This window comes from Anomalospiza imberbis, chromosome 8 (genome assembly GCF_031753505.1).
Source record: "Anomalospiza imberbis isolate Cuckoo-Finch-1a 21T00152 chromosome 8, ASM3175350v1, whole genome shotgun sequence".
Lineage (NCBI taxonomy): Eukaryota > Metazoa > Chordata > Aves > Passeriformes > Viduidae > Anomalospiza > Anomalospiza imberbis.
Window position 1 is genome coordinate 12,451,216 of NC_089688.1, and position 15,382 is coordinate 12,466,597.

General features: G+C 39.9%; 1 protein-coding gene across 4 annotated transcripts; it reads right to left on the bottom strand.

Moving 5' to 3' along the window:
- Window positions 1–4,446: 4,446 nt before the first annotated feature.
- On the bottom strand, window positions 4,447–15,327 carry RPS24 (ribosomal protein S24). 4 transcript variants are annotated; one of them, XM_068197404.1, is made up of 7 exons: window positions 15,237–15,327; window positions 13,805–13,870; window positions 13,038–13,247; window positions 12,493–12,603; window positions 11,618–11,634; window positions 9,536–9,571; window positions 8,613–8,709 (listed from the first exon to the last, which is right to left on the bottom strand). In XM_068197404.1, exons 1-5 carry the CDS (start codon window positions 15,237–15,239, stop codon window positions 11,629–11,631), a joined length of 396 nt encoding a protein of 131 aa, XP_068053505.1. In that variant the 5' UTR covers window positions 15,240–15,327; the 3' UTR covers window positions 8,613–8,709; window positions 9,536–9,571; window positions 11,618–11,628. The 4 variants fall into 4 exon arrangements, with proteins under 4 accessions (XP_068053504.1, XP_068053505.1, XP_068053506.1 ...); XM_068197405.1 differs by lacking the exon at window positions 11,618–11,634; XM_068197403.1 differs by lacking the exons at window positions 8,613–8,709; window positions 9,536–9,571; window positions 11,618–11,634 and adding an exon at window positions 4,447–6,390.
- Between the last annotated feature and the right edge of the window lie 55 nt (window positions 15,328–15,382).

Sequence of the window (15,382 nt, forward strand, 5' to 3'; positions counted from 1 at the left end):
GCTGACAAGAAGAAAGGTGAGGAAGAAAGAGCCAGTCTGTTTTAAAGCATGATAGGAGGAAAAAAAAAAAAAAAGGATAAGTCTTTCATATTTTCCTGGTGTTTGGAGAATATTTTGCTCTGTAGTTTAAACAGATTGTAGTTGGTGAAGGGTGGGAGTCCTTTAGAAGAAGGAACATGGGAAAACAAAACGGGAATTGTCAGTTAAATCCTGAATCTGAATTCACCAGGATGGTGTAGGGTAGAAGAGTCTAGAAACTTGAAGTCAAACAGACACTAGCAACTTGGCAAGCTGTTTGCTAGTGATTTCAGGCCACGTGTACTTCATGATCCTATCAATATGATACAAAATGGCCCAGACTGTATTTATCTTACATATACCCAGACTGCATTTATCTTATAGCTAAAAGGAGCAATTACCTGAAATTTCATCATGCATACATATACTCACCTGCAGTGCAGTTTGGGTCAAAAAATATCCCAGTATTCTGGGGATTTTTTGGTTACCCTGTGCACATAGAAGGTTTAGAAGATAGCAGCTGATGGCAACCACTGAATAGTCCCACTGATAACAAACCTGGGACAGTTCATTTCCCTTTGTGGTCCTGGCTTGGCTCCAAAGACAACAACTGCTAAAATCAAAAAGAACTCTCACTACAGTGACTTAATGTACTCACTGAATATACATAGAAATACTATATGAAAACTATTTAACATATAGATACATTTTAAAAATAAATACTTAGCCTACTAAGGCTTTCCCTACCATGCCAGGTTTTTAAATGAAAGAGATATTCTTCTATGTACTTCAAGAGATCGGAATTGAGATGCTAAATGAAATCAGTATTTTGAGGTAGAACTGTGTCTCACTACTTGCTGTGCAGTAGCCAGATCAGAGTAATTTACTGTTGAAATTAGAAATTAAATAGAAATTAAAGTATGGTTCATCTCAGAAATTCACACTGCATACAAGAGATGGTATTGTTAACTCCATTATTTTGTAACTTATGTAGAGATTTCTTTTTCTAACTGGAGATCCCTAACAAACACCCTAAAAGAGACAGGTATGTGGTGAATTTTTGTGTACAGACATGTCCAGAACAGGTTAACTATCTTCAGGTGGTACCTCCTTGGACTTGTTTTCTTTTGCACTAATGCTTAACAGCCCAGCTCAGAGGAGACCTTGGAATTCCTTAGGCCAGGGAAGACGTAGGAAATAACATAATTTTAAAGAATTTGAGAGTTTGTGTATTTGTTTTTCTCATGTAATAATCTCAGCGTTCATTTAGATTTACAGCATTAGGGAATGTTTTTAAGTATTTTATCCATGTATCAATTATTCTCTGAAGAGGGCTTCACTGTATATCTACAATATTGCACTTGTGCAGTAAAAACAAGCATCTGAAGAACCCTCATGAAAATACATAAAAGCCAATTATTGTGATTTGTGTTTACATTCCAGCTGTCTTCTAATGAGATTTTTTCCATGCCATTAAAAAAAGAGGATAGTGCTGTCAATTTCTGGACTCAGAGATAAAGTTCATGAAAACATTTAAGTTTATTTCACATTTTGTCTTCTTGAGAAATTTTCCTGAAAAGATATTAATTTAAACATATCCAGGAGTGCCTTCATGAATTAAAAAATGGATTAAATAGAAGCAAGTAACTGCACAATGAGAGTGAAGTCAGCCACCCATTTATAGCAGTTGTTCCTTCCCAACTCACAGTAACTGCTCACCTTTGATGATAAATGCCCGATGTATTTTGGGGCAGTCAAAAGGACAGATCTGGCTTCCAGAGGAATTCTTTCAGATTACAATATTTCTACTTGACCTTGAGCAGGGGACAGATGACCGAAGTTGAGACCTTGTTACTGCCAGTATGGGAACTCCAGGTTTATGGAGTGCCTCTAGCCAAGCTGCCCATCCCAGGTGTGGAGACCTAGAGCCCTAAAGCCCCACACAGACACAAACGTCCCTGCCCAAAAGCAGATTGCTGAGGCATCCCAGCACAGCTCAGGCACCTGCCCACACATACAGAGCTTCAATGAGCTCCTGTAGGAAGTGGGAGAAGTGGGTATGCCACAATAACATACCCAAACTGCAGCTGCTGTAACAGCACAGTCAATGCTCCCATTCTTAGATGTTCCCATGTACATCAAACCATTCTCAGTCTTAATTACAAAACAAAAAATAATATGATCCTCTTGCTGCATGTCTTTCTTTACCTTCTCATCTGCTCTGGTGTTTCAAATACCCAGTTTTAGTTAGAAACAGATGCCTCAGCTTTAGCACCCTCTTGTAATGGCTTAATACTCTAGGTAAGACCAAAGACAGAGGAAAAATATGCTACGCTGTGCGCAACTTCTGAGCAAATGGACTTGAATATTCATTAAACAACATTTAATTTAAACACCCAAACCCTAAAAGCAGCAACATATGGGCCTGTTTTATTTTACATAAGCTGAATAGGAGGTTGTGCCATTAGTTTCTGCAGACATAATGTTCATTACAAATGAAGTATGTTTTCCTTTAGGGAATGCACCACCATTTCTGTAGTGTTGTCATTCCCCCAAAAGGTTCAGTATACTTACCATATGAAGTACTATTCTTGGCAATGTGCTTCAAAATGTAAACAAAATTCCCATAGATTTTCATCGACAAGGGGAACCTGAGGCAAATTAAATTCCTTCATGAGAAACAAACAATGAGAAGAGCCCTGCCTTTTCAGTATTTTACCATATTTAAAAGACTATCTTGACTTCATAGTTTGGTACATGAGTTTTTTCTCTTCCTCTTTGTGATGGAACATTTTTGCATAACTGTGTGATATGTGCTTCTACAGTCCTCTGCTGGCTAAAGGATTACTTTGCACAACCCCTTTCAGAATCTAGAATGTTTTCTTCTATGTGCCTTTACTATAAAGCAAGATATTTGCTCTTGAATTTTGTGTAGATTAAAAATGGCTAGATAAAAACATTCTGATTACTCAGCAAACCCCATGAAAAAAATTTTGCACATGCTCCTGCACTTCATATCCCAAGATAGCTACTTAAGTGGTAAAACAATTGAAAAAAAGGAAAAGAAAAAAAAAAGTCTGGGAGAACTAAGCTGAACTAAGCAAGAGAAGATTCACTACAAAAGAAATTATTTTGTATCTTTGCTAAATAATACAGGTAATGTAAGATTGAATAAGTGTAGTATCTTGATACACCTGGGACATCTATCTGCTTTCATCCACATAACAGCAATACAAAATGCTTTACAAACTTCCCTTGACCCTGCAGACAGCACCGTCAGGTTTCTGCTGGGTTTTTTGGCACTTGTACCCACAGAGGTTCCAGTGGGTGATGATGAACCCACTGATGAACCACTAGGAGAGAGAGAGATAAATAAATTGCTTTGTAAGAACTTTGTGATTATTATAATTCTTACATGGTCTATGGGAACATAAAGATAGAAAAAAAGCACCTGCAAGCAGAACAAATTAAAAACACCCAAAAAGCCACTGGATCCAAATGCAACAGGCAGCTTGGACAAAGACAAGATATTCTCTTGGCTAAGCAGGCTTGTGGGTTAAGGAAACCTCAGGGGTCTTTAAAGGGACAGCAAAAGATCTAAGATTGAAGAACTAACTAGCTTCCCCTACTTCTAAAACATTAAAATCAGTAGTAATCACACAAAGTATTTAAAGGACAAGGTGTTTATACTATGGGCCAATGAACTTTGCTAATGAACACAGGGATACAAGTTATAAACCTCAGACAAGAATGCCCCTACTTAGGCAGCCAGATGTGGGAATAGCTTCTTGTTGTGGGTTGTGAGACTAAAAGGGTACAAAATTATGTTTATCTATCATCACTGACAAGAGTTAATCCCCACACAGAAAGTCTGGAATGTTCCAGTGCTCCCACTTCACACACAAAGCACGGAAGAATAAAGTACGAGGATATTTTTTTGAGTACCTCACTGTTTTAAAGGCATAAGTGCAAATATACTTCTGTACAAATACATAGAATAGACTATTTCAGTTGGAAGGGAATTACAATTATCATCTTGTCCAATAAACTGACTGAGTCAGGGCTGACCTTAAAGCAGATATGAGGGGCATTGTCCAGGGAATTGTAAGCTCGTCCAATGACATCCTGCCAGGACTGTAGAAGTGCCTCACTTGTCTTCAGCAGGACAGGTTTTTCTAAGGAAGCTTCCCTAGGTCTGTCTGTGCAGCACACCATGTTAAAGCTTCTGTAAAAGTATTTTTTAGTCCTGCACTGAGGCTTTCACCCAGGTCATCAGACACTTCATACCAACAAAGTATTGCCAGGAGCCAAAACACTGTTGAACCAAAATAAAGTATTTTAAAGCAATCATTCACCATGCTGAGGGGAGATTTATTTTTTTCAAAAGCACAAGTCAGAGTCACAAAAGGCAATTAACAGACATTAACGCAAATGAAGATTTTCATGTTTAATAAAAATGAAAAAAAACCTGATGCATATTGCACACAGTGTTTAATGACAGATGTTTATTTTTCAGCATTTCTTTGACTCTGGACAATTCAATTTCACCCTGTTTTCTGTGGCTTATGCATGAGTACAGTCCTTCAGTGCTTGTTTTTACAAGCACCATGCAGTTCAGTGCTAGGAATAATATATTCTCAGTTTAATTAGCTCCTCAGAAACATACAAGTTTAGTATTAGTGTGGGAATAGGAAGCAGTTTCTCCCAGTCCTAGGTCCTTACATTATTCTCTCCTTTTGTAAAGACCTGAAGTAGGGCCTAAATCAACCTCTCTACAATAACTAGAATTGATCAATTAAAATAAATACTTAAAACATGAAATCTCTCAGTTCTCATATTTTCTGATACCCTTCTACAAGCTATGCAAGAACTATTGACCAACATTTTAAGAATTCAACTGTTTCTACTCTTAATTTAAAAATATTAAGCTGTTTTGATTGTTATTTTTACATTGGCTGTTAAATCAGACAGAAAACACTGAAAAAGCAAAATGTCAGTCCCAATTTTCTACTTACAGCCAACACTGTGCAGGAGATATGGATCTGAGGTCATCTGTCACAGGAAAGTTTTATTATCAGTGATTGAAACCTGTTATCAAATCAACACAAATGATGCCTGGCTTAACAAACAGGCTAGCAAAAATTGACAGAAAATGATAGCAGGGTAGCAGCTCCAGTACAATCAAATCAGATCATCATGAAAGGCAACGAAGCATGTTTCTCCTAATGGGGGTCAGTGTGCAGCCTGGCCAGCTTCATTAAATAACAGCTGTATTTTAACCCAATGAACACAAGCATAAACTCTTATCATCCACTCCAGTGAAGCATTGCACTCATTGTTTTTGCTGGTTGTGCAATATCTACTATGTTACAAGAAGGCACAGGTGCTCTGAATGCTCTGCCCCAGCACATTACTGGACTTTACCTAAGACCTCTGTGTATGAACAGCAGCCACTGAAGATGGAGCTTTGTCAGAAGCACTGGTTGCCAATGGCCAGCTCTTGGAAACAACAGTTACCCTTCACCATACCAGTTATCTTTTAGCCACTACTGCAGCTGTTTCGTTAGCCACAGCCTTTACAGAGAGGAATAAATTAAGAGGAAATTTACAGAATTTGAGATGTGGACAAAATTTCCCAGGGGATATTTTTAAGATGTAACTAGAATTCAAAAATGTTAGCAACAAACTCTAGTTTCCATTTAATCCCTTTATAATGAAGGTGTCCAAAGATATGAATATACTTGGATGTGCCTACTCCTGACACTGATTTGTAAAAGTTTATTTAAACCTTTCCATTTTACATCTTAGAGGCGTTACAACATAGACATAATTTAATCTTACTGCTATTCTGTTAAGGACATTGATGAATACAAGAAATTTTTGCCACCTATATTGGAAAATTTACCTGCTCAGATGAAATTTTGCCAGCATTCTTAGAAAAAATAATTAACTACTCTTATCTCTTAGCACTAATAGAATATCAGTCAAAAAAAGGTTCACTAGATCTTGTTTTGCTCAAATAGAAGCACATGAGCAGGAAGCATTTACAACAGATATTTCACACTTACATGAATCTAGTATCATCAACAGCTGTTACTGGACAACATTCTTTTTCTTTTGTGCAAGAAACCAATGACATTAAAACTCTTTTTTTATAGGAACTGACCAGAATAATATAAGCAAGTTAATTTCTCCTGACTGTTGTAAAGAGATTTGATAGTGACCTACATACTTCAGTCCTTAAATGACACATTTTCTATCAATAGAAAGAACTCACATTGCCCACTCAGCTGACTGTTGGTACTGCAGTCTTCTCAAAGCATATTATGCCTCATTTATTTCAAGCCACTGTTGGAATCAGCTTCATTTCTTCCCCTCAGTATTTGTTCTCAAATTTATTACAAGCTGGTCCCTAGACAAAACACCTCACTGCACGCAGGTGGTGTCAAATTTTGCCATCTTTCATCTTTATCAAAACTCTCTTTTTCTGTGCAGCCAGGACAGTATTCTCTGGTCCTCCCACCAGACTCTGTACCACTGCTCTTACTAGGCCTGCTATACAATTTTGAGTTCTTCCTACAGGAAAACACCAACTCCAACAAGCCCTAGCCATTTTAAAGTGATTAATGCAAGTCTTTCCACATATATAAATTTGAGATTGCTCACCACCAGATTTAGTAGTTGTTCTCCAAAATTCCTTCATCTTCTTATCTAGATTCCAGACTGTTGTTAAATAGATAAAATTACTGAGGTCCTGAAATATGAGGGCCAGGCCAAGCAGGCAGCAGTGACAAAGCTACTACTCCTAAATCATGGGATGTGCCAAGATCAGCAGGAAATAAAAGGGTTCCTTCAGAACACTGTAGGGAAAAATGTGATAATTCCTGTTCCACTTAATTGTTTTACCTCCCACAGGAAAGGGGATTAACCTAGTGTCCACAGCATGACATGTGCATTAAACCTCTGAATTACAGAATACCTGCTACACCTTGCTTAGACTGGAGTGCAGAGGCAAACTCTGGCAGAGCAAACCTCACATGAAGACCTGTGTACAACTCCCAACTGCTGAAGCACAAAGATTCCAATAATATGGCACCAAGCTGTAACTATTTCAATCCATCTGCTTTGCAGTGTTACTGTACTACCCACATAAACAAATCTGTACAAAATAAAATGCAAGACATTACAAAGCTGGAGGAAACCTTCAGTACTCCAATTCCAGAAATAATTTCTTCTTCTGGAGGCAGACACCCCTAGAACAGCACTGTTTACTACGTAAACTCAAAACATCAATCCTACACAAGACACTCTGCCACACACCTTTATGAAAGCACTTCTTTATAAATCCTTTTTTGATTGCATAGAACTAAGGTAAGGAGCCTTCTGAAAAGAGCAACTAAAATTTGTGCCAGCAGTCTAGAGCTTTCAAGTAGTAAACATTTGGAAAACACTAACTCTATGGTCTTCACTGAAACAGATGGTTTCCATTGAATTCAAACCAAGAGTGAAACAAGCATATCACTTCATGTCTCAGCTCCTTCACACAACTATTTTTAATGCACGTCTTCAAAGAAATTGACCTCTTTGGCAGGGGACAATTTGGCCTTCTTTCAGCCTATTCTATGAAAAATTGCTGCATGTCTCCCCTGTATTTGTATTGCTGTGCTCACACCACCCCCTAGTGATTGTTCAATTACACGAAATAGTGTCACTCCTCTCATGCTGAACATGATATATGGGAAGGGTTTACTGCAGCACCACAGCTATGAGCTGTACAGCTAACAGCATGATGCTGCTGAACACAGACAGCAGCAACCCCACTAGCTCGACTTGAACTGAAGGTACTACAAGTGGCATGAAGTGCTTCATCTATACTTAGCAGATCTTGTACAACGTTCCCTTTCCAACCCTTTAACTCTTAGCTGTGATAGAGCTGGTTTTCTCCCTCAAACACTAAAAGTGTTTTTACCTGTCTTACAGTGTGCTGCCCAGTACAAAGGTAGTGCAATTCAAAAATACTGCATTTAGGTAAAATGTCAGAGCCTTATTCAACACAGTTGCTAGAGCTGCCCAGTCTGTTTCAGTCCTATTCAAAGTACAGAATTTCTGTTTTCCATACTCCTCAAAACACATGCACCAGACACCATCAGATGAAAATTTAGAGGTGTGCCACACAGCTTGCAGGCCAGAGACAGACCCCAGAGCCTGTCATGATAACTCAGGAACAAATGATTCCTATTGCCTTCATTAGCCTTAACTGTGGAAGTAGGCAGCTCTGAGTGTCTCTGACTGCATGTTTGGTTCTCCCTTCCACTATATTCTACAGGTCTATATAAGACAGGCAGCAAAATGAAAGGACTTTCCAAACCACAGCTTTAACAAGAGCATGTCTACCTCTAACACTGCCTGCTTGCAATTAGCTCCTACTACTACCTGTAGTAGTAGGAAGCTGTGGTTCACTTCAAATTGATACTCAAAACAACACTTGTTTAATTATGAAAAGGTTTTAATCCAGTGCAAACAGTACACCTATACTGAATTTCTCAAACTTTACAAAATGGTTACTTTTGAATTAAAATTAAAAGGCAAACCAGTATTTTATTGACAGAGTTTATTTGATGTTAAAGTCAGATGAGCAGCTTCTGCTTTCCAGAGTAATTCATTCTATACTTGTTCATAGAATGATGCTGCCTGTAAAGGAAAAAAATAGATCACTGACACACAATTAAAACAATTTTTACATTTGTACTTTTATAAAGACTGAAAAGCTGTTTCCCAAACATGTCAAGTGAACCACATTGCCCTTCTTGTAAGAGCATAAAGCTCAAAATTTCCCAGCACTGCCATGGCAATAAATGAGCCTAAATTATAGCAATTCTGTAGAAGAGATCAACAAGCTACAACTGCTTGGACAGCTTTCTGTTCAAGACATTACACTCACTATATCAGCTCCCAGACAGACTGTTTAAGTTCCTTCCAACTGAGTCACTCAGACCATTTGTAATAAAACCAGAGTTTTTTTCTGGAGCAGTTATGACCACAGCACTTAAGATTTCTGCAGCAAAGATATAAAAATGTAGTCTGACTTGTCTGTAAGAGTATCCTGTTTGTAAATATTTTACCTGAAATGATTACCTGTAAGAAAACATCACACATTTGTTCCAAAAATAGGTATCATGCTACTTCCATCTATTTTAGACAACAAAACTCAAGTATCTATCCTCTCTTTAGCATACCTACGTATGAAAAGTATAAGCCTTGTTTACAGTAAGACTTAACAACCAGCAACTTTGGTAACAGTAAATCTGAAGTACCTAATGTCATATTTCAGTTTTTATACTGATCAGGTATTTCATGCAAGTCAAAGTGATTTGTAAATATTCTTAGCCTTAAGCTCTTACACTTGGCTCTATGCCCGCACAAGTTCCAGAGTCTTTGCATAAATGAACCTCAGACTGGTTATCATAATGACTGCACTGCTGAATGCCTGCCCTTAAAAAGCATTCTGAAGGCATACCTGTTATCTGTTTTCCAGCTGAAGAATGTTCATTTACTGAAAAAGAAAAAGCATCAATTAGTAAGAATTTTATCTAAATTCTACTACTGTAGAAAATTGAGCTTTAAGGCTTTTTACTGGCACTCACGTGGTTTTTTCAATTAACCACACTGAAATGTAATAGGAAACCCTGGAAGTTTTGACTATTGCAGAGACTGAAGACTTCACTTACTCCCTTAAACTCAACAGCTATTTGGAGCATAACTAATGCTCAGAATGCAACTGCCTGTTCAATAATTATACCTACAGGCTACAATGGCTTCCAAGTGCTTATCCATCCACACTTCTGTTTGACAGCCCCACCTGTCAAAGGCTGTCACAGCTACAGCTGTGACATTAAAAGGGAGAGTGAGGATATTTTTGCATTTCAGTATCACTATTTTGAATGCAAAGACCAGGTGAGGCACACTCACATATACTTATTGCAAATTTCAGCAAGCTCAGCCAGCTCTAGAGCCACAGAATATACTAAATAACACAAAATATTTAAAACCAGTTCTCTTGAAACTGCACGGTAAACAATAGGAATGCTAAAGGAGTGAGAAGTGAAAGGAAGCATGAAAGAAAACTTAACAAGTCATCGGCATAGTTATGTCTGAGTTCTTCATGACTACATCATACGTAACTTTTAGAATATACACTTACCTAAACATTTCTCCAAATCAATACTGACACATTTACAAGGTAAAATAGTTCTCACAGATTCTGTAGGTGGACTCAAAAATGTATTCTAGGGCTCCTATTAAAAATTCCTCCACACAGCTGTGATAAGGATGATGAACCATACCACATCATGATCTTTGAACATGCATTTCTGAAGACAAAATTTACTGTATTTCACAAATAGTTTTCCATAATGCAGCACACAATTCTTCTCAATTATGTTGTTCAGGAAGTGCACGAAATAATTTATCTTAAGTGACAACACAAAGATTAACAAATCTGGTAAGCAAGTCACTTCTAAGTCATGCATACTTATCAACTGAAAGATCAGTTAAAAAGACATCAAAATATCTCTAATCAAAACCACAGTTCACCTATTACTAAGACTACACAAGTTTGACAAGCACTTGATACACAAGTCACATCTCCTACATAATTACCACAGGGCATGATCCTTGCCTTCCATTTCTGAACTGCTGATATCCTTTAAGAGCTTCTATGAACTGAACACCATTAATAATTCAAGTGAATCATTTTATCACTTTTCATTAACACTCAAAACCAGCTACCTTCAGGTGTAAAAGTCTTAAAAGGAAGAAGTTCCTCCAAACTACCGGGATTGTTGCAACACGAAATGACTCCTTTGCCACTGACAGAAGTGGGTACATTAGGTGTTACTACTATACCAAATGCTAATTTTGTGCCATAAACCATTGCAGGACTTCATGATTAAAACAGCATTAAAGCACAAAGGAAGAAGGCTCCTAATCTTTTCTAGCAGAGTCATTCCCTGATCTAGTAACTGGCAGTAACACTGGTTCCTTTACATCCAGGGATAAAGGAACTTCACCTCCACACTAACTACAAAATCTAATGTCATTGAGATCTCCAATTCCACTGTAAGTTGTGTCTTAACTTGGAATACTGCAGGACAAGAGTTAAATACAGTTTAATGCTGAGAAGTGTGCCACTTCCAAGCACCATCTCAAATGCACCAATTGTGATGTGACTTAGCTTTCACGTACACCACTACTTTCACACAGCGGTCAAGTTACACATGCAACTGCACTGTACTGCTTTGAATCAGATCCTGTGGTGACTGAACCACCGTCTCAAGTCAACAACATTGGGTTTCTTGGATTTCTTCTCACTGGGAATTATTTTCAAGTTGATTCACTAGTTTCAAAAAGTTTGCTACTAGGCAACATTTACTTCCAAGTCACACAAATAAAATTCATTATGCAATTAAAGAACCCTCACATGACAGATATAAGTTTAAATCAAACATGCATACAAGGCAGTACAGTGCATTAATTAAAAGGATAGAGACATTTCAGTGATGTGTAATTCAGGCACCAAATCCATGCTCACTTCCAGTACCTGCAGATACTTCATTTCTGATGGAGAGTTCCAAGAAAGTAGGAAAAAAGCAAAAGTGATGATTACTAAAGTTCAAGGTATCAAGGCATTTTCACAGCTAAAGAACTAAGCATCAAAACCCATTACCCTCTCTCCCCTTGCTAAAACACCTGAAAAAAAACCCACTTGCCTGCACAGCTTATTTAATTTTTATCAGAAGACAGAACACTGTGAAGGAAAGTGACTGGCTTCCCACCCAACCTATGCCTCAGCTTTGGTTCTGTTTCATGATAGAGCAAATCTGCCTCCTTCCAACCTGCCTGTATCAGGTCCTAGGCACAGCCCAGGAGGGCTGCATTGGTCTAGCCTCACCACAGAAAGACTCCACTACCTTGGGCATCAGTCCCTCAAACCCCAAGGCATTCTACCTTATTTCTATTTACACACCGTCCTGACTGCCTACAGCACACATCCTTAACAAACTTACCTCGGGAAGGAACACCATAGTAACAGTAACTTGGTGGAGTAAGCATTAGGGGTTTAGGCAGCCTGAGTAACAAGTGTTAAGATTATCTAATGCGTGTATTGCGAGATTGAGTTATGTGATTAGAGCAACACTGTTAGATTTATGAAGTTTAACTTTAGTTCAAGTGACACATAGGAAACAGTAATTTAGGAAGCATTGTTTCATGTTGTATCAGCTAGGCTGGCAGCAGTGAGGAGCAAAACTAAGCTACTGAGCTGATGTCAAGCTATACAACATACAGTTTACCTTCTGTTATCCAGCAGAACAGGTGAAAAAATGGAAGAAAAACAATGTTATTCTGTTGAAGAATTCATAATCAACATTTCAAAGGCATACATTCACTCTAGCTTAAAAGATATTCTCATCCTACCTTCTTGCCAGCACCAACATTTGCCTTGGCTGTGCCCCTGACTTTCTTCATTCTGTTCTTACGCTCTTTTCGCTGCTTCCTGGAAGTCTTTTTCTTTTCATACAAGCCGTGCTATTAAAAACAGTTGAAAGTTGCTTTTAACAGTGTTTCTCTACTAACAACTCTTGAATTTAAGTTCTACAATTTCTGAAATGTTCAAATACAGTTTAAATTTGAAAAATTAAGTAAATAGCAAGATCATTAACTAATGAATGATTTAACACAGAATGTAAACATTGAAGAGGCACATGGATCAGCCTCATTTCTTATGCTTATTCTAGACCTTTATGAGTGTTTTGTCAAAAGTTACTGCTAAACACCTCTGGTATTATCAGTTTTGCCTTCCCAATTCCCTAGTAATATAAAATAAAAACACACTTAGCCTATTTTGCAAATGCAGAAGTTAACATGTGCTATTTTAGGAGCTCTCATACAACTGTACTTTCACAAAACATGAGTTTTTACACATGCAAATCCTGCTTTCAAGATACCAGAAAACAACATACCCTGGCAAGCCTGTGCTTTGGTTCGTTTTTCTTTGCATAGTCCAGGGAATCATAGATCATGCCAAAACCTGTTGTCTTGCCACCACCAAAGTGAGTTCTGAAGCCAAAGACGAAAATTACATCAGGCGTTGTCTTGTACATTTTTGCCAGCTTTTCCCTGATTTCTGTTTTGGGGACTGTGGCCTTCCCAGGATGAAGAACATCAATCACCTAAAAAAGAATTTTAACAAGTTAATAAAAGGTCAATATCCAGTACACAGCCCCACCAGGTGCTACAGTCCCACCATGAGCTCAACATTTAAACTAACCCACTCTAGAAGCATAAACTATTATTCATTTGACACAAATGCAATCAGAAGTTTCTTGCTTCACTGAGTCATTTAGACTGAAAAATACCTTTAAAATCATTAAATCCTACAGTAGATCCAATCCTGTCAAGTGTCTCAATGGTGCTAAGCCATGTTCTGAACTGCTACACCTACATGTCTTTTAAATACCTGCAAGGAAGATGACTTAACCACTTCCCAGGGCAGCCTGTTCCAATGCATCCTTTTGGTGCAGAAATTTTCCTCAACATCCAGTCTCAAGCTGGTACAACTTCACCATCAAGATTTGCTTTGAGCATACATCAACGTATTTAAACCCATACGCTTTTAAATTCTTAATTTAAGAACCCTGGAGATTTTAAGGGCCCCATATTTATAGCAGCTAAACCTTCCAGCTCGGAACCACCAAACAAATAAAGGCGATTTTCTGTAGTCTTTTACCATCTGCTTGCGCTGCAGAAGTCTGTTGGTCATGAACTTCCTGGTTCTGATGGTCACTGTGTCATTCTGCAAGAGAAAACATTAAATAAAACAAAACAGTAACTACAAACGCAACAGAAACCAAATATGTGTATAAATAATGCATGGTACCACAATGGTTAGGAGCCTCAGATACTGACAGCGAGCTCACAACTTGAGTGGGCTGGTCTTGGGCTTACTTTAAGTAATACAGTGAGAAACTGACAAACTCATCCCCAGTTTCCAAACCCCACAGCAAAATACACGCCTTCACTAACATGAAAAGCTGAAGCAGCTTTTACTAAAAGACATAGATTTCAATCCCAACACAACACCGGTTTCCTTCTAAACCCAAATGTTGCCACCTCTATGGCTTCCCACCCCTAAGGACAAGGGAGAATCCATGATTCCTGGATGCTCCTAGTTGAAAGGAAAAACAGGTCCGTGGGTACAGAAAAGCCTAACCCATTTTTTCAGTGAATTACGCACTTGGCATGACACTTGGTGTGTTAATACCTGACCTCAGAGTAAGGACACGGCAGTGGGTGGGCGAGTGAAGGGCATGGTCAAAGTGAGGATATAGAACAGAGTGACTGACCATGCACTAGAACAGTAAAGAAGCTCTTCCTGATGTTCAGCTGAAACTTCCTGGGCATCAGTTTCTGCCTTTGCCTCGAGTAGGACTGCCTGGCACCACCAAGCAGAGCCTGGCTACATCCTCTGACACTTCCCTTCAAACACTGATAGACACTGATAAGATCGCCTTCCTGTCACCCCTTCTTGAACTGAAGATGTTCAGCTCTCTCAACCTTTCCTGGTAGGCGAAATGCTCCAGTCCCCCAGTCATCCTCACTGCCCTCCACTGGAACCGCTCCATGTCTGTCCTGGACTCGGGAGCCCAAAACTGGGCACTACGCTCCGGGTACAGCCTCACCAAGGCTGAGAAAAGAGCAGATCAGCTCCCTCGAGCTGCTGGCCGTGCTCTTCCTAACGCAATGCGCAAAGTTCTCTGAAAACCCTGCACGGCACTGCTTCCACAAGGCTTTCAGACAGCAGCAGCCGCGATAAACGCGGGTGTGACCCACGGCAGCCCCCGAGCATCCCCAGAGCAGCAGCACACGGATGCCGCACTTTGAGAGCGCGGGGCTGCTCTGACCGAGCACGGACACGGCGCAGCCGAGCACGGACACGGCGCAGCCGAGCACACGGCGCGGCCCTCGCCCCGCAGCTCGCTGCTGCCCGTGGGCACGGACGCGCGGCGGCCTGGCCGCAGGAGGCCGGGCTCAGTGTCCGCCATACCCCCGCGGGCGGGTGCGGACGGGCCGGGCCCGCGGGGCGCGGCGGTGCTGGGGCGCGGCGGGACCCGGATGGCGGCGGCGCGGGGCGGATGGCGCGGCCCGGGCCCGGCACTCACCATGGCGGCGACCGCGGCTCCTACGACCGGAAGAGAAAAGGAGCAGCGCTCCGCCGCGGCCAATCATAAGGCGGCGCGGGGGTCCTTCCTGCCGGGGTGGAGTTGAGCGTGGGGCCGTCCTTTCCAGAGCCGGGGCTGGCAGCCGA